The sequence below is a fragment of the Elephas maximus genome, chromosome 6 (genome assembly GCF_024166365.1).
Source record: "Elephas maximus indicus isolate mEleMax1 chromosome 6, mEleMax1 primary haplotype, whole genome shotgun sequence".
Classification (NCBI taxonomy): domain Eukaryota; kingdom Metazoa; phylum Chordata; class Mammalia; order Proboscidea; family Elephantidae; genus Elephas; species Elephas maximus.
Window position 1 is genome coordinate 132885382 of NC_064824.1, and position 27317 is coordinate 132912698.

The window sequence follows — 27317 nt, forward strand, 5'->3', positions numbered from 1 at the left end:
TAGTTTGGACAACTCAGAAAACACATTTCACTTCTATTATTTATTTCTATATGTTTCCCTGCCACCTGATAATTCTTTAGGTGAGCAAATACTGCAGACAACGTTGCCACTACTACTTTATTCTCAAATCTTTGGGGGAAACTTTCTGTATGGGAGGCATAAAGGATAACTGTTGGGGTGTTCCCTTGGCTGTCCTCAGGGGTGATGGGAGAACTTCAGTCACATGAGACCCTCTGAACCCGGAGTGACCCAAAAGCTGGAAGATCCTACATTTGTGATTATGAAATGTTGTCCCTGGTCTCTGCTGAGATCTTTAATTGTCTTTTTCTCCCTCTCTTCAGTGATCAAAGAGAAACTCCATCTCCAAGAACATGAGAAAGAGATGCCCAACATCCAACCAAGCCTCGAGCAAGGTAATTCTAACTGGATAAAAGCTGTTTTCTTGTCTATTAAGAGGGCAAGAATCCAAGAGACCTGGGAACCCAGTTATGGAGTGGAGATTTTAAATCAAGGAAGAAATGTTGAAGGAATGGAGAAGGCAGGGAGGGCTGGGGTATGTATGAACTTTTGTATGGACTTCCAACTAGATGTGGAGCCCCAGAGCAAGAAACTGTTGGCCCAATAACCAGGATGAAAGAAGAGAAACTCAGGGTGTCAGTGACCAAGATTTAAGGTGAATACTGGAAGTAATTATAATTTAGAAAATCACTATGAATCTGTGAAAGGTCAAAAACGATAACTCATGGACAGCATCAAAGAGAAGGCCCTTGGTGACGGCAGAAGAAAGGACTGATTTAAATATGGGTATTGTTGGTTTAAGAGCAGGAAGACTTAGAGGGAAAGGCAGTCATGTGGAGAGACAATGAAGTGTGGAGGAGGGTGTTTTCGCTTCAAGAAAGAGGAAGGAAGAAGGAGAGGAAGTGAAAGACAAGAGGGGAAAAGCGTAGAAGACAGTATTCAAGATAGCCATATCACTAACAGATCACTTTTATTCCTCGTTTACTCTTTGGTAGTTGTGGAGTCAGCACTCCCAGCTGCCCTTTGGGGTTAGTATTACTTATGTGCCCATTTTACACACAAAGAAACTGAATTCTAGAGAGACCATGTATGTGATTTCCCTGTTTAAAAAACACCCATTGCCGTCCAGCTGAGTCTGACTCACAGCGACCCTACAGGACAGAGTAGAACTGCCCCATAGGGCTGTCAAGGCTGTAAGTCTTTACAGAAGCAGACTGCCACATCTTTCTCCCCCGGTGGCTGGTGGATTTGAACCACTGACCTTAACCACTTAGCCACTACGCCACCAGGCCTCCTTCCATATGTGATTTACCTAAGGTCAAAAGAGCAAGGACTAATGCAGGCATTCTTAACCCTGCACTGCTCCTTAGGTGGTCTAACGGGAGAGATAAAAACATGCAACAAAAATGAGGAAATATTTGTAGAGAGAGAAATACACAGAAGAAAAGATATAGTAAGAGGTGGAAGAAGTGGACTCTGAAATCCTTGTGGAAAGGACAAGGAAGTAGAGTGAATATGTATGGGGAGCCTGCGTTATAAAAGGGCGGTGGGGAGGAGACAGCAGGACTTTGTAGGAACTAAGGCAAAGCCACCGGACAGGGGCAGCTCTGGGTAAAGGCAGGTTCACTTTAGTAGGGACATCAGGATAAGCCATGAAGGATACCTATGGGAGCTGGCCTGGCCAGGCCCTCAGCCAAGGGTGCAGCTGACTCAGTCTCCCCACTCTTGGGGCTGGAGTCTGACTGCAAGAGACAGGTGGGCTCCACAAGGTCCAGATGGGGCCTGTATTGATAAAGGAGGGGGTCTTTAACCCCTGTGTTATAAAGACTAAAAAATGGAATGGGTTAGAATGACGGAACCTCTACTTCAATGTCTGAAATGAACTTCTAATTTCTGCCCCCCAGGAACTGGTGAAAACTTTCTTCAAAGCCTGCCCTGGCTGCGTACAGATTCCTCATCTCGTGTTGGTCTGTTCCCCTTGATTCTTTTCTGAGATTCTCAGCTGTTCTTGCCCCCTTGTGATACATGCTATGGGAACTGCATCCTTGTATACTGATTACCCTGAGTTTTCAGTCTTTATATCTGCAAGTTCCCCAAGTTCAGGAGAAACAAGGTCTTTATCCTCTGAGTTGCTAAGGAGAGTTACTGATTCCCTAACTTCTCAAATACACCTGCTGCCACGTCCAGATGGCTCTGGGGCTGCAGGTACCCAGCTGCACAGTTTGCTGCCTCTGTCTTGCTGGAATCTGGCTGCTACCTCAGTGCTTTGACATTGTCTTAGTTATCTAGTGCTACTATAATGGAAAAACCACAAGTGGATGGCTTTAACAGGGAGAAATTTATCCTCTCTCAGTCTAGTAGGCTAGAAGTCCAAATTCAGGGTGCCAGCTCCAGAAGAAGGCTTTCTCTCTCTGTCCGCTCTGGGAGAAGGTCCTTGTCATCTATCTTCCCCTGTCAAGGAGCTTCTCAGCACAGGGACCCCGGGTCCAAAGGGCGTGCTATTATTCTCCTGGCTCTTGTTTCTTGGTGGTATAAAGTCCCCATGTTTCTCTGCTCACTTCTTTCTTTTATATCTCAAAAGAGATTGACTTAAAACACAACCTAATCTTATAGATTGAGTCCTGCCTCGTTAACATAACTCTGCTAATCCTACCTCATTAACATCGTAGAGGCAGGATTTACAAGACAGGAAAATCACATCAGATGACAAAATGGCGGACAATCACACAATACTGGGAATCATGGTCTAAACAAGTTGACACACATTTTGGGGGGACACAATTCAATCCATAACAGACGTTATGTCAAGTGGTGGCCAATGCTGGGGTCATGGAGGAGAGGTCAAGGGAGTGATGAGTGTGTCCCTTCTGTGGGGACACAAGAGCATGAACACTACCATGTCTCCCATACAACTGCATCACACATTACCCCTGGGCATCAGGCCAGGAGTTACCCTCCAAACACCTGATGGGCCTCCACAAAGACCTTTTGGTCATTTAGTAAGCAATAACCACTGTTTACAATTCTCGTTCTTTCATTAATCCGTAATACTATTAATAATACAATATTAAATTGTTCAAAAAATTTCCAATTTACCTGAAGAAAGACCTGGCAAAAAATAAAACATTTCCAATTTAAGAAATTAATTCTAATGATTTTATTTTTCTGATCACAGATCATACTCTACGTGTAATAACTCATTTAATCTCCAGCCCCACCCCCAGCCCCCACCCATTTTTCAGAGGGGAAAGAGTCAGCTTAGAAAGTTTGGTGGTTTGTACAGATTCGCCCAAGTAAGAATTAAGATTTAACCCTGCTGTCAGATAGAGTTGTAGCATGAATTCTGGTGGCCTCTGCCTGAGTTCAAATATTCCCTCTCTGATCTTGGGCAAGTCACATCTCCTCTTTGTACCTCAGTTTTATCATCTATAATATGGGTGTGGTAATAGTACCTATGTCACAGGATTGATAAATTTTTAAGTTGTGTTGTGTAAAGGACTCATAATCATGCCTGGTACTTCATCCTTGTTATATGCATTTGTTATTATTACTGCATTTAATTATCATTATTATTTGTATCTGTCTCTGGAATCCAAGCATTTAACCATTACAGTAAACTCAGGGATTTTCTTCTTTGCGTCTGACCCAGACGTTTGTTGGGGATAAAATTATTCCCCAGACTAGAGAAGTAGTGATAGAAGCAATATCAACCTTGAGCTCAAGAACTTAAAGTGAGGGCCATAGGGTCCCAACTCGTAAAGCACACCTATGTCAAAGAGACCTTTCAGCACAGTGGAAGGCCATCAGTATGTAAGTCCCAATTAGTATGTGTTATTTAAGAAAGCAAGTTTTAAATTAGTGATAAATTTTTATAAGGAGCCCTGGTGGTACAATGGTTAAGTCCTTGGCTGCTAATTGAAAGGTTGATAGTTTGAAGCCACCCAGTGGCTCCACTAGAGAAAGACCTGGTGGTCTGCTCCCATAGATTGCAGCCTAGAAAACCCGATGGGACAGTTCTACTCTGTCACATGGGGTCACTAGGAGACGAAATGGACTCGATGGCACCCAACAACAAGAATACACTTTTATAAAAGAAAAAAGACTTTCAGAGTGATTTGTAAAAGCATAGATATACTTTTAAAGCTCATTTTTATTTTACAAAAATGAACATTCAAAAAGTCTTTTAAAATGCCTACTGGGTGAATAGCTGTTCATCTTAGCTGTTCATCTGCTAGTGCAGAGAGTGGAACCAGAAAGGGTGAGCATATGGGATGGTGATTAATAATGAGCAGAGAAGAGGTACAGTGTATGGCGGTGGGAGCCAAATAAATTCTTTATAACTCACAATATGGCCAAGGGGCAACCCCACCTGAATCTTGGAGCATCTCAGTGATGGGGAGAGGACACATATAAAGAAAGTTCCATTTGCAACCAAAAGGATGTACAAAGGGTGTAATAAGCCGCCAACAAATGTATCCAATAGCCTGAACCAGCAGGGTAGCTGGCTTCTGGCTCCATTCCTGCAATGCGAGACACTAACTAGAGATTGGAAAGTGGGAGAAAGGGAGAAGCTAAGATATTTTCCCAATCCCTCCCTGCCCCAGGCTGCAGTTCTGGCAGTGGCAGTATCTCTTCCATGACTCCACATCCTACTGTACAGACCAGCCATGGTTCTAGCCTCTACTCACCCAGTGACCCCCTCCTCCAGCCCCTGTGCACACCCTCGGTCCTTCCTGCAGCTTTCTGTTGCTCCTTCTCCACTCTACCACGTGGACTTCTCAGCTCGTCCATCATCTGTGCAGCCGAAGCCCTGAATTAAATTCTTTCTAGTTTGAATGCTTAGACTGGTTTATACTTTCCTGTTAGACCCTGATTGATACAGGCAACAAATAACACATGAATCAAAATGTGGTTTAGATACAACCCCACCCGAAAAAAGACTCTCAGAACGTTTCAGTGAAATAGAAAAGATAAATGCAAAGAGAGAAGATCCAACCAGTGACAAAAACAATGCACCAGAAAGCCCACAAGCCAAGGAAAGATGTGCCCAAGAGTCTGAGCCATCAGGTAAGACTGTGTCAGTGCTCTCATGGGGATGAGGGGCCAAGGGGCCCTGGTTGTTGACAAAGGAATGGAATAATACACCATGCAAGGAGGCAGCTATTTAACAAAGAAGGGAAATTACACACAGACCCAGGAGTAAGAATGGAACTTGATATATGGGATAGGAGAGCCTTGAGGGAACAAAGTTGGAAGAAAAAAATTAAAAGACAAAGAGGGAAAGGCACAGAATATCACTGAGGAAGAAAGACAGAAACAAAAGGCAAATGCTTCTTCTAGGCTTGAGAAGAGAAGCTACAAAATGTAAGAAGCATAAACACCTTCATGTGGTAGTGGTGGCAGTGTACCTGGATAGAGCTATAAGTAGAAACAGGAGAAGGAGGATGGGGTGTGAGGAAATGGAAACAGAAGCAGAACAAGGCTCTGTTGGATCTCAACTGTGGTCTTTTTTTATCTTCAGGGTCTTCTGAACAAGTAGCTATCCAAGTGAATAATGGAGATGCAAGACAGGAGGTGCCCAGCCCATTGCCCAGTAATGAAGAAGGTAATTATTATCTACATTGCTAATTTTCTAATTATATCTTTGCTTTGCTATAAAAGAAAAAGCTTTCCTTTGTTTTCCCATACTAACTGCCTCCCCCCATGCCCTGTTGTTGTTAGTTGCCATCAAGTCAATTACAACTCATGGGAGAGGCCCTGGGTAGTGCAAAATGTTAAGCACTGGACTACTAACCAAAAGGTTGGAGGTTCAAACCCACCCAGAAGTGCCTTGGAGGAAGAGCAGGTAAAGAGAGAAGTGGAAAAAAAAAAAAAAAAAAACAGAGTTAAGAGAGGCACTAAAGAATGTACAGGGTGAAGTGGCCAGTAAAAGACAGGGATGAGGAGTGAAGCATTATCCACTGCAGTGAAATTGCAGGAAGAAAGAGTTTTTGGTGGTGATGAAGGGTAATCACTGGGGAGACAGATGAGAATTCTTCACTAATTACAATATGGTGCAGGGGCAGAGCTATCCACACGTGGAGTTCAAACTAATTCCTGTTCTGTGCACCTGGTGGATATAAAGAAGGAAAAGACATTTCATTACCAAGGAGTACAAGCAAGCACTAACAGAGCCCAGGCATCAGATGTAATAGGTAAGACTGACTGGACGAATTTGTAAGTATGAATCACAGGTGCCAGGTGAGGGCTAGGCACGTCATCAGGATCCGTCAAGCAGTCCAGGTAGCATTGGGTGGAGGCAGGAAGGGCAAGGACCAGCACCTGATGTAATGAGCTTCAGTTTAAGAGAAGAAAATCTGTAGGAAATGGAAAAGTACCAGAAGACAGAAATGGGAGATAAGTATTGATGTCAGAGAGGCTATTTCTAAAGGACAAGAGGAAGGCATAGGGGTGGGAGTTAAAGAAAAGAAAAGAAAAACACCAGGGAACCAAGGAATTCACGAGAAGAGGTAGAGAAAGAAACACATGGAGACAAAGAGAAGTGTAAAGAGACACCATCACAGAAACACAGAAGCAGGGAAAATGGGCAGAGCTGAGAAGAAAAGGTTAAGAAGTAGAAAGAGAGGGGAGGAAAGAAGTAGTAGAATGAAGGTGGGGTAAGAAAGGGAGCGAAGGAAGAGTAAGAAGAGTGTTGGTAGGATGAACGGAACTGTCCTCCGTGAGGAAATTTGATTGCTTTTGGTCACACATGTTCAGGGAACAGACAGAATGCCTTGAGTTAACCTAGTTTGCCAGATATTCCAGTGCTTTCATGGGATTTCCTCCTGTGTGGGATCCATGGTCACATCCTGAGACCCCAAAGGGGCTTTGTTCCTTTGTGCAGTGATCAGCAGTGAGGACTCTGAAGAATCCAATGAGGAGGGAGAACCCCTAGAAGCTTACACCTCAGCACCGACAAATTTGCCTGGTAAGGAAGGATGGGCTGCAAGAATCTAAATTAAGATCTCCTGTTTCCTTACGCATTTAATTGGAGCCCCTTCTGTTCAGTGGATCCAGTTTATCCTGAGATCCCATTCTCTGTGTTTATTTTACTTGATCCTTTGAGAAATACAGGCAGATAAGAAATCATTATAAATTTGTTTTGAGAATGGGGTCTATTAATCAATATAAAGGAGCCCTGGTGGCACAGTGGTTAAAGTGCTCAACTGCTAACTGGAAGGTCAGCAGCTTAAACCCACCAGTCTTTAGACAGTGCACCTCTGAACTTTTGTCTTAGTGTAGGCAAACTGCTCTAAAAAATAGTCCCAAAATATTTACATGTCTCAAACATGAGAGAAGATAATTTCTCAGCCTTGTAAAATAGTTCAGGGAGGTACCAGCTTGATGGGGGTAGAAGGCTCTTGAGGCATTCCAGGTTGTGAATACTCTGCCATCTTCAACACAAGGATATAAAGGTCTCTCTGCAGAGATGAAAGAGATGTGAAATGGCAAGTAGAAAGGGTAAGGAGTAAAAGAGAGAAGTACAGGAAGGCAAGGGTCCAACAAAGTCAAGCTACCCTTATGTGTAAGTTGTCTCAGCCTTTGGGGACAGAAAATGGAGCATCACTAGCCTACAACGCAGGTGACCTTGGCAAGGTGATTTGGTTATTGGCCTTGAGTTTTCAAAGTCTTTCCAAGTTTTCTTATTAGGGAATTTCCTGCTGAATGGGTTCCTTGATCACACTCTGAAACCCCTAAAGAATCCTATTCTTTTGACTCTTTAGAATTAAGTGAGGGAGAGGAGCCCCAAGAAGCCACTTGCTCACAATTCTTGATGACACCAGGGACACCAGGTAAGCTCCACACTGAAAAATATCTAGAGTCTAAATTTAAAGCCCTGTTTTCCTGATGAACTGTTTGTCTGAGCATTCTCCATGTCCCTTGATTCTGTAACTTCTAGGATAGCACCTTCTGCATTCAACTTCATTGGCCCCATTAGGAACTGGAAAGAGGCAAGAAGGCATTATAAACTGTTGTTTAACTAGATGAGCCCAATCAACTGATATACTGAAAATTTATTTAAAAATACACTAGTAAAATGACAGTGTGTTTTTTACTACACACTGTCATATCCATTCCACCACCCGTCTGTCAATTTGTTGTTCTGTGGTGGCTTGCAGGTTGCTATGATGCTGGAAAGCCACCAGTATTTCAAATATCAGCAGGGTCATCCATGGTGGACAGATTTCAGCAAAGCTTCCAGATTAAGATAGATTGGGCAGAAAGGCCTGGGGATCTACTTCTGAAAATTAGCCAATGAAAATCCTATGGATCACAACAGAATCTTGTCTAATAGAATGCTGGAAGATGAGCCTCCTAGATTGGGAAAAAAAAGGCACTCAAAATACACAACAGCTTCATAAAGGGACTCGAGCATGCCAACAATCATGAAGATAGCATAGTACCAGGCAACGCTTTATTCTTTTGTACATGGAGTATTGATGAGTCAATAATGTACTTATTCCCCACCATCATCCTTTATATTCTGTAGAGCATAGTAAGCAGAGTATTCATCTATTGGTTGATAATAGTGTCATTAGTCACAAATTTCGAAAGTCTTCAAAGACTAATCTGTAACAAATTTAGAAAGTCTTCAAAGAATAATTTGTGCTGATTTTTAAATATTGACAGCAAAAAAAAAAAAACAGCTTCAGAGAAACTACCCTCAAACCCAATTATAGTTAAGTCATTGCCTTATATTGTGATTTTTCATAGAGCGTTTGTAAATTCAGCTTCGTTTTATCTTCACAAAACCCTAAACAGGGAGCCAGGTTACCCCTGGTTGATAGATGAGGAAACTGGAGCTAGTAATGTTTAAGAGTCATTTAGGATTCATATGACGAGTTAAAAGGAGAACCTGGAGGGATTCCAGCTGCGCCCCTGGACCGCCAGGACTGTCTTCAGTAGAGCACCCTTATAATCGCAAGCCCACCTGCAGCGTGAGTTGCTACAGAATTTGTAAGTCTTTCGTGTACAAATAACTGTTTTTTCCACTTTACTTACAGAGCGCAGGGATTTCAGAGAATCACCTGTATTCGGAAAAAACTCTCGAAAAAGGGGTAAGAGGAAATCAGAACTCTTACAGTTACAAATGAACATTGTTTTCTACAGAAGATTCATTCTAGTTCTTTGCTGTATCCTTCAAAGTAAAATATAAATTTGTTTTGATTTTAGATGGCTTTATATTTTAACTTTTGTATTAGGTAAGAGTCCCTAAGCCCTCAACTTACTAACCGAAAGGTTGGTGGTTCAAATCCACCCAGAGGTGCCCCGGAAGAAAGTCCTGGCCATCTACGTCTGAAAAATCACAGCCACTGAAACCCCCGCGGAGCACAGGTCTACGCGGAACCACTTGAGTTTGCCATGAGCTGGAAGCAGTTAGACGGCAACTGGTTCCATGATTTCGGTGGGCTAACCGTTAAATAGCCTATAAACCCAAAGACGTAAATGACCAAACGTAATAGTGTTTTTTTTCTCAAGCAAACGTTCCAAGGATGTTTAGAGTGGGGAGGGGTGAGGCTCTGTGTCTGACCTCTTCCAACCCCACAAGGGAGAAGGAGAACCAAGATCAACAGCGCAAGACTGACTCCCATGAGGTGTAGGCCAGACAAGTCCTCTCTCCGCCATCTTTACCGATTCTGACACCAGCCATCCCACCCTCAGCACTCTCTACCTCTCTCTGGGTTAGATAATTCATTGCAATAGCCACACAGAACTCACAGACTATACTTAGGATTGTGGGGTTTATTAGGGAAGTAACGGGTTACAATTCAGACCCAGGAACACTCAAGGATACAGTTCTTCCATCAGGACAGCCTCTTCCCAGCCATGTTCGCAGACACACCTCACCCTGACCCTAGGCCTCTCCCCGGAGGCACTCGGCTTTCTCTCTCCATCCACGGCTCAGAAGCCTATCACACCATTTCCTGCTGCTACGTCTCTGCTGCCTTGTCTCTGCTGCTACCGCTTCTCACCGTCCTCACGGTTACAGCTTGCTGTCTCTCTCTCGGTCTCCTGCTTCCAGGAGCTTCTCAGCACAGGGATCCCGGGTCTAAAGGATGTACTCTCCACTCCTGGAAGCTCTTTCCTTGGTGCTGGGAGGATTCTCCTCTCCAGTCTGGAGTTGGCTCTCTTTTAAGGCAAAACTTACCAATCCCCTTGGTGGGCCACAATTACACTATCACACGGTCCTGCCCAATCACCTGGGTGGGAGTTACAAGACCATGGCTAGAAAGACCACACAAAAGTAATCAATTACACCACAGGCTCTGTTTCAAGCAGCCAGGGAAGCAGCCAAGTGAGGATCTGCACTCTTTAATACCGGACTTCCAAGGTAGCCCTGGAAGAAAAGCAAAGGTATAAATAGATACTATACCAGTAAACAAACAAACACGAAGTCTATATATAAAGAGACCAGTAAAAGAAGAAATTGAATGAGGTCTAAGAAGAATGAAGGCCGAGACAAAGTAAAGATGCCAACAGTGGGTGAATTTTCCTTAGCCTCACACTTAAGAATCATTATTTTTGTTAGTTGCCATCGAGTCAAGTCCGACTCATGGTGACCTTATGTACAACAGAACAAAACACCGCCCATTCCTGCATCATCCTCACAATCACCCAGAAGGTTCAAGTCTATTGTTGCAGCTGTCTTGCCAGTCTATCCCACGGAGGGTCTTCCTCACCTTTGTTGGCCCTCTACTTCATCAAACACGATGTCCTCCTCTAGTGATTGATCCCTCCTGATGACATGCCCAAGGCAAGCAAGTCAGACAGTGTTCTGTTGTGATCCATAAGGTTTTCACTGACTAATTTTCAGAAGTAGATCACCAGGCCTTTCTTCCTGGTCTGTCTTAGTCTGGAAGCTCTGCTGAAACCTGTCCACTGTAGGTGACCCTGCTGGTATTTGGAATACCAGTGGCAGAGCTTCAAACACCACAGCCACATACAAGTCACCATAGTACAACAAACTGACAGACGGGTGGTGGACTCAAGAGATAGTGCAGGATAAAATATTAACCTAGAGGTTACATGAACATGGAGGTTTGAGGACAGAGATAGTTTTGCCTCAAATTTCAGAGCTTTCCAAGTTTTTTTCCTAGTTGTCTTTTTGGAGGATTTCCTTCTGTCTTGGTTCCTTTGTCATACACTGAGACCTCCCACGTACCTTTGCTCCTTTCTGCAGTGGCAAGACTCATCAACTTTTCAGAGTCCAGTGAAGATGAAGAGCCCTGGAAAAACTGTCACTCAGCAGTCAGAAGTAGACCTGGTGAGGAGGGTGAAGACTGGCAGCCCTGGGCTCTAACATGTCAGGGTCCACGTTCAGAGCTGGGGTTTCCTGACGCGTTTCACCCTGAGTATATCTACAGGCCATGAATGGTCTAGTTCACCCCAGGAACCTGGTCTGTGCATTGACCTCATCTGGCCATTTTGGAAAATGCAAAGAAAGAAATCATAAATTCAGATTTGAGCAGAAGGCTTTAGATGAACGACTGAGTCTTTTTTACCACACACCATCAGAACCATTAACCCCGAAGTAGTAGATCTACATACAGTGACCTCCATCCCCGGCCACCCCCTGTTCTGCAGAGAGCAGAGAAAGCAGGGTAGTCTGCTACTGCTTGACCTTGGTGCACACTTGCTCAAAACGCAGAAGACCCTGCTCATTACTCTCTAATTATTGACAGAAAGATAGGCTTCAGGCTATTACCATCAACTTCAATCTATAGCTTTTGACACATGACCCACGACATGACGTTGGCCTATAGAGTGATATTTTCAAATATCTTTGCAAATACAATCTCCTTCTATCTTTACAACACCTTTAAAAAGGTGGCAAGATAAGTGGTATTCCCCCTGTTTCACAAATAGGGCAACTCCAGCATGTAAACTTTTCATGATCTCTTCCACGTCACGTAGGAAAAAGCACAGGAAGAAGCAGGACTAACCTCTAGGCAAAGATTCACAGTCCTTTATTTGAAGCTTTTGAGGGCAGGTCTATTCCAGAATTCAAAAGGTTTTATTTTAGAAAGTGAATGTGCTTTAGATCGTATATATTACAGAACACTCCAGCAGAATCTAAGAATCCCAACTTCAAATATACTATATTTGTGTGACTATTCACACCAACTGCAGTAAAGATTTTACACGGACTCCTGTCAGCTCAAGTTCACATTTGCTGCCAAATTCATTAGCTGCAAACCTAGAAAAAAAAAAAAAATTTCGTTTTCAGAACTTCTTTGAATTTGCAGCTGGGGCTAGAAGACAGCGAGTTTGGGTTCTGTTCAGTAGTGTTCTCTTCCTTTAGGTGGGAAGAGACAGAAATGACCATAAACACCTTTCTGATCTTAACCCTGTCTGCCTCATGAGTAATTGTAAGATTTATACCTCTTTTAGTTATGATTACTGGTTTTGTTTTCCTTTACTTTCTAGATTCTGGCCAGATCGGAAACAAGCCTATCTGTGAGAAACGCTCTAGAATAAGACGTGAGAGCAGTTAAAAATTCTTGATATAACAAATAAATGCCTTTTTTCTCTTTTTTGCTACAAAAATTTCTTTCAGATTTTTTATATCCTTACAATAAAAAATATACTTGCAGGATCTTAGATGATTCACGTTACAGATTTTGAATTAGGTGGGTTTGGCTAATTGGTGTAGCCTATGCTTACTGGCACAGAGGCAATACAGGCTTACTCCCCACCCAAGTAAATGGGATAACGTAGTTCCTGACGTGGAGGGGGGTGCCTTGCTCCACACAATCACTGAGGGCCCAATGGGTGGAGGCTCTGACATCTTTCAAATGTTGCTTCCACACTCCCTCTGGGTGAGAAGCAGGCAGAAGTAGATGTGTGTGCAAACACGTGCAAAACAGTAAGATGTGTAAGGAAGTGGAGAGTGACTAATGGGAATGCCCACTATGGTGCAGTTGCCCAGGGGGTGACTGTCCCCAGCCCCTGCCATGGGGATGGTACCTGGAGCAAATTTATCCGACAGGTCAGATGAAGCTGAAGGGTGACCGTTGGTGGGGACATTCCTACTCCTACACCAGCTTCTCTTTTCTCACTTTCCTTCTAAACAATATCCTGGCTGGATTGGTTCCTGGGACACAGGCCGAAACCATTAAAGAATTTTATCTCTTTCTGTAGGCATCAGTGATGACTCTGTAGAACTGAGTAATGGAGAAGAGCTCCAGGAAGACTCAAGTAACGGGTCAGGTAAAGAAGATTAGGATGCCAAGCCTTGGCCAGCAGGATGTCAGGAGTCTGGATTAAAATCTACTGTTTCCAAATGTACTTTGCTCTGAACACCTTAACTGCCCTGCATCCGGTTAATCCTAGGAACTCCTTCTCAGCATTGACCTTTCTATGTCATTTTAGGAACTGGGTGGAGGCAGGAAATTATTAGAAACTCGTTAACAGGATGAGTTCTGTTGGTTAAGTGTATGTAATTATATATGTTGCCATTGTGGGGGGAGTAAATTACAAAATGTCCGCACCTTTTTTAATACCTACTGCCAGGTCTGTTCAGTTCAAATCCACCAGGATTTGGAAACTCTACAGGGCAGTTCTACTCTGTCCTATAGGGTTGCTATGAGTCGGAATCGACTTGACGGCAGTGGGTGGGCCATGTCTATTAACCCTAAGATCTTCTTGTCAGCTATTATCGAGTTGTCCCCTGACTCATGGCAGCCCCATGTGTTACACAGTTGATCTGCTTCATAGGGTTTTCTTCGTTGTAATCTTGACAGAAGCAGTTCAGCTGGTCTTTTCTCACATGGAGCCATAGGCGGGTTCAAACTACCAACCTTTAGGTTAGCAGCCAATTGCAGACTGTTTGTGCCATCTTAGATTTCTAGAATGATATGTTGGTTGATGCTAATGTCATTTGGTCACAAAATTGTAAAAACCTCAAAAGATAACTGTTCCTGTTATGTAAAAATAGTCAGAAATAAAAGCTTCAAATCAACCATCCTCAAACTTTAATATAATTTTTTTTTAATAATTTTTATTGAGCTTTAAGTGAACGTTTACAAATCAAGTCAGTCTGTCATATATAAGCTTATATACACCTTACTCCATACTCCCACTTACTCTCCCCCTAATGAGTCAGCCCTTCCGGTCTCTCCTTTCGTAACAATTTTGCCAGTTTCTAACCCTCTCTACCCTCCCATCTCCCCTCCAGACAGGAGATGCCAACACCCTCTCTACCCTCCCATCGCCCCTCCAGACAGGAGATGCCAACACAGTCTCAAGTGTCCACCTGATACAAGTAGCTCACTCTTCATCAACATCTCTCTCCAACACATTGTCCAGTCCCTTCCATGTCTGATGAGTTGTCTTCGGGAATGGTTCCTGTCCTGGGCCAACAGAAGGTTTGGGGACCATGATCGCCGGGATTCCTCTAGTCTCGGTCAGACCATTAAGTCTGGTCTTTTTATGAGAATTTGGGGTCTGCCTCCCACTGATCTCCTGCTCCCTCAGGGGTTCTCTGTTGTGCTCCCTATCAGGGCAGTCATCAGTTGTGGCCGGACACCATCTAGTTCTTCTGGTCTCAGGATGATGTAAGTCTCTGGTTCATGTGGCCCTTTCTGTCTCTTGGGCTCATAGTTGTCGTGTGACGTTGGTGTTCTTCATTCTCCTTTGATCCAGGTGGGTTGAGACCAATTGATGCATCTTAGATGGCCGCTTGTTAGCATTTAAGACCCCAGACGCCACATTTCAAAGTAGGATGCAGAATGTTTTCATAATAGTATTATTTTGCCAATTGTCTTAGAAGTCCTCTTAAGCCATAGTCCCCAAACCCCCACCCTTGCTTCGCTGACCTTTGAAGCATTCATTTTATCCCGGAAACTTCTTTGCTTTTGGTCCAGTCCATTTGAGCTGACCTTCTGTGTACTGAGTATTGTCCTTCCCTTCACCTAAAGTAGCTCTTATCTACTAACTAATCAGTAAATAACCCTCTCCCACCCTCCCTCCCTCCGCCCCTCGTAACCACAAAAGGATGTGTTCTTCTCAGTTTATACTATTTCTCAAGATCTTATAATAGCGGTCTTATACAATATTTGTCCTTTTGCCTCTGACTAATTTCACTCAGCATAATGCCTTCCAGGTTCCTCCATGTTATGAAATGTTTCAGAGATTCGTCACTGTTCTTTACCGATGCGTAGTATTCCATTGTGTGAATATACCACAATTTATTTACCCATTCATCCGTTGATGGACACCTTGGTTGCTTCCAGCTTTTTGCTATTGTAAACAGAGCTGCAATAAACATGGGTGTGCATATATCTGTTTGTGTGAAGGCTCTTGTATCTCTAGGGTATATTCCGAGGAGTGGGATTTCTGGGTTGTATGGTAGTTCTATTTCTAACTGTTTAAGATAACGCCAGATAGATTTCCAAAGTGGTTGTACCATTTTACATTCCCACCAGCAGTGTATAAGAGTTCCAATCTCTCCGCAGCCTCTCCAACATTTATTATTTTGTGTTTTTTGGATTAATGCCAGCCTTGTTGGAGTGAGATGGAATCTCATTGTAGTTTTAATTTGCATTTCTCTAATGGCTAATGATCGAGAGCATTTTCTCATGTATCTGTTGGCTGCCTGAATATCTTCTTTAGTGAAATGTGTGTTCATATCCTTTGCCCACTTCTTGATTGGGTTGTTTTTCTTTTTGTGGTTGAGTTTTGACAGAATCATGTAGATTTTAGAGATCAGGCGCTGGTCGGAGATGTCGTAGCTGAAAATTCTTTCCCAGTCTGTAGGTGGTCTTTTTACTCTTTTGGTGAAGTCTTTAGATGAGCATAGGTGTTTGATTTTTAGGAGCTCCCAGTTATCTGGTTTCTCTTCGTCATTTTTGGTAATGTTTTGTATTCTGTTTATGCCTTTTATTAGGGCTCCTAAGGTTGTCCCTATTTTTTCTTCCATGATCTTTATTGTTTTAGTCTTTATGTTTAGGTCTTTGATCCACTTGGAGTTAGTTTTTGTGCATGGTGTGAGGTATGGGTCCTGTTTCATTCTTTTGCAAATGGATATCCAGTTATGCCAGCACCATTTGCTAGAAAGACTATCTTTTCCCCAATTAACTGACACTGGGCCTTTGTCAAATATCAGCTGCTCATACGTGGATGGATTTATATCTGGGTTCTCAATTCTGTTCCATTGGTCTATGTGCCTGTTGTTGTACCAGTACCAGGCTGTTTTGACTACTGTGGCTGTATAATAGGTTCTGAAATCAGGTAGAGTGAGGCCTCCCACTTTCTTCTTCTTTTTCAGTAATGCTTTGCTTATCCGGGGCTTCTTTCCCTTCCATATGAAGTTGGTGATTTGTTTCTCTATCCCCTTAAAATATGACATTGGAATTTGGATTGGAAGTGCGTTATATGTATAGATGGCTTTTGGTAGAATAGACATTTTTACTATGTTAAGTCTTCCTATCCATGAGCAGGGTATGTTTTTCCACTTAAGTATGTCCTTTTGAATTTCTTGTAGTAGAGCTTTGTAGTTTTCTTTGTATAGGTCTTTTACATCCTTGGTAAGATTTATTCCTAAGTATTTTATCTTCTTGGGGGCTACTGTGAATGGTATTGATTTGGTTATTTCCTCTTTGATGTTCTTTTTGTTGATGTAGAGGAATCCAAGTGATTTTTGTATGTTTATCTTATAACCTGAGACTCTGCCAAACTCTTCTATTAGTTTCAGTAGTTTTCTGGAGGATTCGTTGGGGTTTTCTGTGTATAAGATCATGTCATCTGCCAACAGAGATAATTTTACTTCCTCCTTGCCAGTCCGGATGCCCTTTATTTCTTTGTCTAGCCTAATTGCTCTGGCTAGGACTTCTAGCACAATGTTGAATAACAGCAGCCTTTAGGGCATCCTTGTCTGGTTCCCGTTCTCAAGGGAAATGCTTTCAGGTTCTCTCCATTTAGAGTGATGTTGGCTGTTGGCTTTGTATAGATGCCCTTTATTATGTTGAGGAATTTTCCTTCAATTCCTATTTTGGTGAGAGTTTTTATCATAAATGGGTGTTGGACTTTGTCAAATGCCTTTTCTGCGTCAATTGATAAGATCATGTGGTTTTTGTCTTTTGTTTTATTAATATGGTGGATTACATTAATGGTTTTTCTGATATTAAACCAGCCTTGCATACCTGGTATAAATCCCACTTGGTCGTGGTGAATTATTTTTTTGGTATGTTGTCGAATTCTATTGGCTAGAATTTTGTTGAGGATTTTTGCATCTATGTTCATGAGGGATATAAGTCTGTAATTTTCTTTTTTTGTGATGTCTTTACCTGGTTTTGGTATCAGGAAGATGGTGGCTTCATAGAATGAGTTGGGTAGTATTCTGCCATTTTCTATGCTTTGAAGTACCTTTAGTAGTAATGGTGTTAACTCTTCTCTGAAATTTTGGTAGAACTCTGCAGTGAAGCCGTCCGGGCCAGGGCTTTTTTTTCGTTGGGAGTTTTTGGATTACCGTTTCAATCTCTTTTTTTATGATGGGTCTATTTAGTTGTTCTACTTCTGAATGTGTTAGTTTAGGTAGGTAGTGTTTTTCCAGGAATTCATCCATTTCTTCTAGGTTTGCAAATTTGTTAGAGTACAGTTTTTCGTAATAATCCAATATGATTCTTTTAATTTCAGTTGGGTCTGTTGTGATGTGGCCCTTCTCGTTTCTTATTCGGGTTATTTGTTTCCTTTCCTGTTTTTCTTTAGTCAGTCTAGCCACTGGTTTATCAATTTTGTTAATTTTTTCAAAGAACCAGCTTTTGGCTTTGTTAATTCTTTCAATTGTTTTTCTGTTCTCTAATTCATTTAGTTCAGCTCTCATTTTTATTATTTGTTTTCTTCTGGTGCCTGAAGGATTCTTTTGTTGCTCACTTTCTATTTGTTCAAGTTGTAGGGACAGTTCTCTGATTTTGGCTCTTTCTTCTTTTTGTATGTGTGCATTTATCAATATAAATTGGCCTCTGAGCACTGCTTTTGCTGTGTCCCAGAGGTTTTGATAGGAAGTATTTTCATTGCCGTTGCATTCTATGAATTTCCGTATTCCCCAGTCTTTTTTCAGGAGGGTATTGTTCAGTTTCCAAGTATTTGATTTCTTTTCCCTAGTTTTTCTGTTATTAATTTCTAGTTTTATTGCCTTGTGGTCTGAGAAGATGCTTTGTAATATTTCGATGTTTTGGATTCTGCAAAGGTTTGTTTTATGACCTAATATGTGATCTATTCTAGAGAATGTTCCATGTGCGCTAGAAAAAAAAGTATACTTTGCAGCAGTTGGGTGGAGAGTTCTGTATAAGTCAATGAGGTCAAGTTGGTTGATTGTTGTAATTAGGTCTTCCGTGTGTCTATTGTGCTTCTTACTGGATGTCCTGTCCTTCTCCGAAAGTGCTGTGTTAAAGTCTCCTAGTATAATTGTGGAGGTGTCTATCTCACTTTTCAGTTCTGTTAAAATTTGATTTATGTATCTTGCAGCCCTGTCATTGGGTGCATAAATATTTAATATGGTTATATCTTCCTGATCAATTGTCCCTTTTATCATTATGTAGTGTCCTTCTTAATCCTTTGTGGTGGATTTAACTTTAAAGTCTATTTTGTCAGAAATTAATATTGCTACTCCTCTTCTTTTTTGCTTATTGTTTGCTTGATATATTTTTTTCCATCCTTTGAGTTTTAGTTTGTTTGTGTCTCTAAGTCTAAGGTGTGTCTCTTGTAGGCAGCATATAGACAGATCATGTTTCTTTATCCAGTCCGAGACTCTCTGTCTCTTTATTGGTGCATTTAGTCCATTTACATTCAGCGTAATTATAGATAAATAAGTGTTTAGTGTTGTCATTTTGATGCCTTTTTATGTGTGTTGTTGACAATTTCATTTTTCCACATACTTTTTTGTGCTGTGACGTTTTTCTTTGTAAATTGTGAGATCCTCATTTTCTTAGTATTTGACTTTATGTTTGTTGAGGCGTTAACGTTTTTCTTGGCTTTTATTTTGAGTTATGGAGTTGTTATACCTCTTTGTGGTTACCTTAATATTTACCCCTATTTTTCTAAGTAAAAACCTAACTTGTATTGTCCTATATCGCCTTGTATCACTCTCCATATGGCAGTTCTATGCCACCTGTATTTAGTCCCTCTTTTTGATTATTGTGATCTTTTACCTATTGACTTCAATGATTCCCTGTTATGAGCTTTTTTTTTTAATTAATTTTAATTTGTTTTTGTGATTTCCCTATTTGAGTTGATATCAGGATGTTCTGTTTTGTGACCTTGTGTTGTGCTGGTATCTGATATTATTGGTTTTCTGACCAAACACTTTCCTTTAGTATTTCTTGTAGCTTTGGTTTGGTTTTTGCAAATTCTCTAAGCTTGTGTTTATCTGTAAATATCTTAATGTCCCCTTCATATTTCAGAGAGAGTTTTGCTGGATATATGATCCTTGGCTGGCAGTTTTTCTCCTTCAGCACTCTGTATATGTCATCCCATTGCCTTCTCGCCTGCATGGTTTCTGCTGAGTAGTCTGAACTTATTCTTATTGATTCTCCCTTGAACGAGACCTTTCTTTTCTCCCTGGCTGCTTTTAAAATTTTCTCTTTATCTTTGGTTTTGGCAAGTTTGATGATAATATGTCTTGGTGTTTTTCTTTTTGGATCAATCTTAAATGGGGTTTGATGAGCATCTTGGATAGATATCCTTTCGTCTTTCATGATGTCAGGGAAGTTTTCTGTCAGCAGATCTTCAGCTATTTTGTCTGTGTTTTCTGTCCTCCCTCCCTGTTCTGGGACTCCAATCACACACAAGTTATCCTTCTTGATAGAGTCCCACATGATTCTTAGGGTTTCTTCATTTTTTTTTAATTCTTTTATCTGATTTTTTTTCAGCTATGTTGGTGTTAATTCCCTGGTCCTCCAGATTTCCCACTCTGCATTCTAATTGCACGAGTCTGCTCCTCTGACTTCCTATTGTGTTGTCTAATTCTGTAATTTTATTGTTAATCTTTTGGATCTCTGCATGCTGTCTCTCTATGGATTCTTGCAACTTATTAATTTTTCCACTATGTTCTTGAATAATCTTTTTGAGTTCTTCAACTGTTTTATCAGTGTGTTCCTTGGCTTTTTCTGCGGTTTGCCTTATTTCATTTCTGAGGTCATCCCTGATGTCTTGAAGCATTCTGTAAATTAGTTTTTTATATTCTGTATCTGATAATTCCAGGATTGTATCTTCATTTGGGAAAGATTTTGATTCTTTTGTTTGGGGGTTGTAGAAGCTGTCATGGTCTGCTTCTTTATGTGGTTTGATATAGACTGCTGTCTCCGAGCCATCACTAAGATATAAAAAAAAATATAGTAGTGGTTTATTCTATAATTGCTCACTGAATCTTATCTTGTTTTGTTTTCTTTCAATATACGTGGATGGGCTACTAGATTGTGCTGTCTTGTTTGTTGTAGCCCTTGACTTACTTATGACCTATTTATTACCAGCTGGTTTGGGCTGTTGCCAGATATATATGCCTGAGTCTATTCACTATTCTTGAGTAGAACCTGATTTGGGGTCATCAAGTGTGTGCTGCACCCTAACACTTATCCACCTCGAGAAGTAGTGGCGATAGTTGTGTGCACCAGATTCTATTAGCAGCTGGGGTTCACACTCCGGGGGGGCAGGATGCTGACAGGCTTCCGCCAAGTGTCAGTGAGGTAGGTGTGTCTCTATTCCTGTAGCACCTTGGTGGGAGGGCACTGCAGCTGTACCTTAGGCCTCCAATATAAGTACCTCTACTGATTGGTAGGTGTCACCCTCCTTAGACCCCTAAGGCAAGAGGTTAGGTGGTCTGGGGGGAGCTTCAGCCCTCAGTTCCCTGTTGTGGGTCAGTTAGGACTCTGTTGAATAAGCAGAGCTATCAGACCTGGGAAACTTGTTTTTCCAGTAAATCCGCTAAAAAAAAATGCAGTCAGATCCCTATCAGAACTGCCTTTGGATTATAACCACCACCTTGTTCTCTGTAAGGATGAAAGCCCGAGATTTGGATCATATATGCTTGGCTGGAGCTGGTTCTGTGTTTTTAGTCCAATTAGGGAAGGATTTTTGGTCTCTGGGTTTGGTTTTTTTTTTTAATTAACTTTTATTAAGCTTCAAGTGAACGTTTACAAATCCAATCGGTCTGTCACATATAAGTTTACATACATCTTACTCCCTACTCCCACTTGCTCTCCCCCTATTGAGTCAGCCCTTTCAGTCTCTCCTTTCGTGACAATTTTGCCAGCTTCCCTCTCTCTCTATCCTCCCATCCCCCCTCCAGACAAGAGATGCCAACACAATCTCAAGTGTCCACCTGATATAATTAGCTCACTCTTCATCAGCATCTCTCTCCCACCCACTGACCAGTCCCTTTCATGTCTGATGAGTTGTCTTCGGGGATGGTTCCTGTCCTGTGCCAACGGAAGGTCTGGGGACCATGGCCGCCGGGATTCCTCTAGTCTCAGTCAGACCATTAAGTATGGTCTTTTTATGAGAATTTGGGGTCTGCCTCCCACTGATCTCCTGCTCCCTCAGGGGTTCTCTGTTGTGCTCCCTGTCAGGGCAGTCATCGATTGTGGCCGGGCACCAACTAGTTCTTCTGGTCTCAGGATGATGTAGGTCTCTGGTTCATGTGGCCCTTTCTGTCTCTTGGGCTCTTAGTTGTCATGTGACCTTGGTGTTCTTCATTTTCCTTTGCTCCAGGTGGGTTGAGACCAATTGTTGCATCTTAGATGGCCGCTTGTTAGCATTTAAGACCCCAGATGCCACATTTCAAAGTGGGATGCAGAATGTTTTCATAATAGAATTATTTTGCCAATTGACTTAAAAGTCCCCTCAAACCATGTTCCCCAGACCCCCGCCCCTGCTCCGCTGACCTTTGAAGCATTCATTTTATCCTGGAAACTTCTTTGCTTTTGGTCCAGTCCAATTGAGCTGACCTTCCATGTATTGAGTGTTGTCTTTCCCTTCACCCAAAGCAGTTCTTATCTACTGATTAATCAATAAAAAACCCTCTCCCTCCCTCCCTCCCTCCCACCTTCGTAACCACAAAAGGATGTGTTCTTCTCAGTTTTTACTATTTCTCAAGATCTTATAATAGTGGTCTTATACAATATTTGTCCTTTTGCCTCTGACTAATTTCACTCAGCATAATGCCTTCCAGGTTCCTCCATGTTATGAAATGTTTCACAGATTCCTCACTGTTCTTTATCAATGCGTAGTATTCCATTGTGTGAATATACCACAATTTATTTACCCATTCATCCGTTGATGGACACCTTGGTTGCTTCCAGCTTTTTGCTATCGTAAACAGTGCTGCAATAAACATGGGTGTGCACATATCTGTTTGTGTGAATGAAGGCTCTTGTATCTCTAGGGTATATTCCGAGGAGTGGGATTTCTGGGCTGTATGGTAGTTCTATTTCTAACTGTTTAAGGTAACGCCAGATAGATTTCCAAAGTGGTTGTACCATTTTACATTCCCACCAGCAGTGTATAAGAGTTCCAATCTCTCCGCAGCCTCTCCAACATTTATTATTTTGTGTTTTTTGGATTAATGCCAGCCTTGTTGGAGTGAGATGGAATCTCATCGTAGTTTTAATTTGCATTTCTCTAATGGCTAATGATCGAGAGCATTTTCTCATGTATCTGTTGGCTGCCTGAATATCTTCTTTAGTGAAATGTGTGTTCATATCCTTTGCCCACTTCTTGATTGGGTTGTTTTTCTTTTTGTGGTTGAGTTTTGACAGAATCATGTAGATTTTAGAGATCAGGCGCTGGTCGGAGATGTCGTAGCTGAAAATTCTTTCCCAGTCTGTAGGTGGTCTTTTTACTCTTTTGGTGAAGTCTTTAGATGAGCATAGGTGTTTGATTTTTAGGAGCTCCCAGTTATCTGGTTTCTCTTCGTCATTTTTGGTAATGTTTTGTATTCTGTTTATGCCTTTTATTAGGGCTCCTAAGGTTGTCCCTATTTTTTCTTCCATGATCTTTATCGTTTTAGTCTTTATGTTTAGGTCTTTGATCCACTTGGAGTTAGTTTTTGTGCATGGTGTGAGGTATGGGTCCTGTTTCATTCTTTTGCAAATGGATATCCAGTTATGCCAGCACCATTTGCTAGAAAGACTATCTTTTCCCCAATTAACTGACACTGGGCCTTTGTCAAATATCAGCTGCTTATACGTGGATGTTTCATACGTGGATGGATTTATATCTAGGTTCTCAATTCTGTTCCATTGGTCTATGTGCCTGTTGTTGTACCAGTACCAGGCTGTTTTGACTACTGTGGCTGTATAATAGGTTCTGAAATCAGGTAGAGTGAGGCCTCCCACTTTCTTCTTCTTTTTCAGTAATGCTTTGCTTATCCGGGGCTTCTTTCCCTTCCATATGAAGTTGGTGATTTGTTTCTCTATCCCCTTAAAATATGACATTGGAATTTGGATTGGAAGTGCGTTATATGTATAGATGGCTTTTGGTAGAATAGACATTTTTACTATGTTAAGTCTTCCTATCCATGAGCAGGGTATGTTTTTCCACTTAAGTATGTCCTTTTGAATTTCTTGTAGTAGAGCTTTGTAGTTTTCTTTGTATAGGTCTTTTACATCCTTGGTAAGATTTATTCCTAAGTATTTTATCTTCTTGGGGGCTACTGTGAATGGTATTGATTTGGTTATTTCCTCTTTGATGTTCTTTTTGTTGATGTAGAGGAATCCAAGTGATTTTTGTATGTTTATCTTATAACCTGAGACTCTGCCAAACTCTTCTATTAGTTTCAGTAGTTTTCTGGAGGATTCGTTGGGGTTTTCTGTGTATAAGATCATGTCATCTGCAAATAGTGATAACTTTACTTCCTCCTTGCCAATCCGGATGCCCTTTATTTCTTTGTCTAGCCTAATTGCCCTGGCTAGGACTTCAAGTACGATGTTGAATAAGAGCGGTGATAAAGGGCATCCTTGTCTAGTTCCCGTTCTCAAGGGAAATGCTTTCAGGTTCTCTCCATTTAGAGTGATATTGGCTGTTGGCTTTGCATAGATGCCCTTTATTATGTTGAGGAAGTTTCCTTCAATTCCTATTTTGGTAAGAGTTTTTATCATAAATGGGTGTTGGACTTTGTCAAATGCCTTTTCTGCATCAATTGATAAGATCATGTGGTTTTTATCTTTTGTTTTATTTATGTGATGGATTACATTAATGGTTTTTCTGATATTAAACCAGCCTTGCATACCTGGTATAAATCCCACTTGATCATGGTGAATTATTTTTTTGATGTGTTGTTGGATTCTATTGGCTAGAATTTTGTTGAGGATTCTTCCATCTATGTTCATGAGGGATATAGGTCTATAGGTCTCTGGGTTTTTTGTGGTTGCTTCTCTCAGGCCGGAAGAATGGGTTAGGAAAAGACCAAAAAAAAAAAAAGGGAAAAGCAAAGCCGCTGAGGAGCCGGAGCTGTTCTCCCTCTGGCTCAGGAAATTCCAATGTTAATGAAGCCGCCTGGGAAGTGGGGAGGGGATTCAGAAAAACAGCAGGGTAGCACCCCGGAACATAGCCAAAGTTGCTTATCTTGCTTGGGATGACGATTTTATCTGTCACCTATGTTTGCTGGCTGTGTGGAGATTGCCCCTGAGGGTCTGGCCCACTAAAGCCGCGGTCAGATCCTCCGCTGCCAGTCCAAAGCCCAACGTCAAGGTTCCCCTGCTGGGACGCTGCACTCCCAGCTCCAATACCAGTCACTGCCTCCCGGGGATTTCTCGTCCTGCCAGCCGCGTTGCCACGCCGCCCGGCGGACCGGCTGGGCCCCCTCCCAGGGTCACTTTAGGGGAGCAGGGCTGCACCCTGTGTTTGAGCCATGAGCGGATGCTGTGTCCAGCTCCCCTGCGCCCAGTCCAAAGCCCGGTGCCAAGGTTCCCCGGCTGGGACGCTGCATTCCTGGCTCCAAAACCAGTCACTGCCTCCCGGGGACTTCTCCCACCAGCTGCATCACCACGCCGCCCGCGCAGATCGGCTGGTCCCCCTCCCGGGGTCAGTTCAGAGGGGTAGGGCTGTGCCCCTTGTTTGCGCTGTCACAAGATTTTGTGTTCAGCTCTCCTGGGCCCAGTCCTAAGCCCGGCGCCAAGGTTACCTGACTGGGACCATGGCTCCAGGCTCCGAAAAAAGTTGCTGCTTCCCCATATTTGTTCATTCTCCGTCTCTGTCATTCAGGTCAACTCTTTAAATCTGTGTTTGTTGTTCAGGGTTCGTAGATTGTTATGTATGTGATGGATTCACTTGTTTTTCCGAGTCTTTGTTGCAAGAGGGATCCGAGGTAGCGTCTACCTAGTCCGCCATCTTGGCCCCACCTCTTTAATATAATTTTTAACAGGTGGCCTTCACCATGTAATTGGGTCATATTGTGATATTTCAAAGTGCTTTGGCAAATAAAATTTTGTTTTGTCGTTGCAAAATTCTTAAGACTTAGCCAGGCTAACTTTACTATCTCTATTTTATGGACAAGGAAATAGATGCGCAAATGTGGAAGGGTCAAAGAACTAAAGTAGCAAAAAACCAAAGGGCCTTGCAACCCAGGTGTCTCAGTGGGGGTGACTGTGGTATGTAACAAACAGGAGGATAAGAGCTGTGTCAGGTGATCAGAGTTCAAAGAGGAGAGATTCAAGAGACCTGGTATATTCACAAGAGTCACTGGGGAGTGCACCAATGCTGAATGCAAGAAGACTTATTTAACAACAATATGTGTGTGTGTGTGTGTCAGTAGAGAGGGAAAAGAAAACCACGAAGAAACAGAGAGGGTAGAAATGAGAAATGGAGCCAGCTATAGGGTCGCTATGAGTTGGAATCGACTTGACGGTAACGGGTTTGAACGGGTTTTTATTATTATTATTATTATTGGTTTATATGGTATACAACATACCTAGAAGGATAGATTCAAAAAAGATAAATAGTGAAATAAAGGGAAACAGAGATTAACAGGATCATTGAGGAAACAAGGAGAAAGCAACATAGGAGATAAGAGAGGTCAGGGAGACAGAAGGTTACAGAATAAAAAAAAAAGCACAAATATCTTCAGGAGATGGATGGATGGACGTACGGACAGGTGGACGGATGGATGGATGGATAGGAGAGGTATAGAAGCAGGACAATATTCAGTAAAATTAGAAATAAGGAGAATGAGGTGTGACCAGGTAGGAAAAGAGACACAGGTAATCTTTGGTAGAACTGAGCTATAGTCCTTGGAGTAGGTACATTTTTTTCTCCAGGATCAGCTCACCTGAGTTCTGAACGTAGGAGTTCAGCATGACCACACTGAGGTGTGTTCCTTGGTCACCATCTGTAGTCTAGCATTTCTCTGTTTTCTCTTCAGTGCACGTGAATCCAAATGAATAGAGGAGGAGAAAGAAGAGCTGGCTTCCTGAATAGAAGGGAGTGACACTGAGTGGACAATGTAAGGAGAAAGGTTGGGTCACCAAATGAAAGTTAGCTGTGTAAGTCTCAAGTTTTTCTAAGTGGACATGGAATCCAAATATCAGCAGATTGGGGCATTTTATGTGGAAAGAGGGATGATTTTCAAGGTACTTCTCAGAAGTTGTACAAGAAACACACGAAAATAAGGCCCATGACTGATGGGCAGACTTACAATATAGAAAGCTCATAGTGAACTGGCAACGGAAATAGAGTTGGCTATGTGCTCCATGTCAAAAGAGCTGGTATTTGGGGATGACAGCAGTAGTAATTTGTGAGATGACATTGCATATCCCCAAACCAAACCCACTGTCTCTGAGTCAATTCCAACTCATAGCCACCCTACAGGACAGAGTAGAACTGCCCCATAGGGTTTCCAAGGCTATAACTTTACGGAAGCAGACCACCTGCTAAATCTTCCTCCTACAGAGCAGCTGGTGCATTCAAACCACTGACCTTTTGGTTAGCAGCCAAGTGTTTTAACCACCATGCCACCAAGTTTCCTTGATGCTGCATATAGATGAAGAAAATAAAGAGGAAAGCAAAAATTTTAAGGGCAGCCAAAGATCAAGATAAGATTAAGAGAAAGAGAGCTAGAAATAAAGAGAACAGAGAGGAAGGTAACGAGAAAGAAGATTCCCTCAATAATAGAACAAGATCCAGAGGTAAAAACATAGAAAATGGATGGAATGAGGAACATACAGAGGGTAATAAGTAAAGAGAAGTAAAAAACTAGAGGCGAGGCACAAAGAACACTATGTAGAAAAAAAAGTTAAAAGATGAAGGAAAAAATGGTAGAAAAGGGG

At 42.0% G+C, this 27317-nt stretch overlaps 1 protein-coding gene across 7 annotated transcripts in view; it reads left to right on the plus strand.

The window, feature by feature from the left end:
* SP100 (SP100 nuclear antigen) overlaps nucleotides 1-27317 on the plus strand; it is a 96551-nt gene that overhangs the window by 27198 nt on the left and 42036 nt on the right. For 5 of the 7 annotated variants that reach the window (XM_049888401.1, XM_049888402.1, XM_049888403.1 and 2 more), the window contains 11 exons: nucleotides 342-413; nucleotides 1923-1985; nucleotides 4936-5085; nucleotides 5540-5623; nucleotides 6078-6212; nucleotides 6902-6985; nucleotides 7782-7850; nucleotides 9063-9116; nucleotides 11240-11323; nucleotides 12487-12540; nucleotides 13201-13269. In XM_049888401.1, coding sequence (XP_049744358.1) covers nucleotides 342-413; nucleotides 1923-1985; nucleotides 4936-5085; nucleotides 5540-5623; nucleotides 6078-6212; nucleotides 6902-6985; nucleotides 7782-7850; nucleotides 9063-9116; nucleotides 11240-11323; nucleotides 12487-12540; nucleotides 13201-13269 — 918 coding nt within the window. The remainder of the gene's footprint in view (nucleotides 1-341; nucleotides 414-1922; nucleotides 1986-4935; nucleotides 5086-5539; nucleotides 5624-6077; nucleotides 6213-6901; nucleotides 6986-7781; nucleotides 7851-9062; nucleotides 9117-11239; nucleotides 11324-12486; nucleotides 12541-13200; nucleotides 13270-27317) is intronic. The other 2 variants (XM_049888406.1, XM_049888404.1) reach the window with 2 other exon arrangements.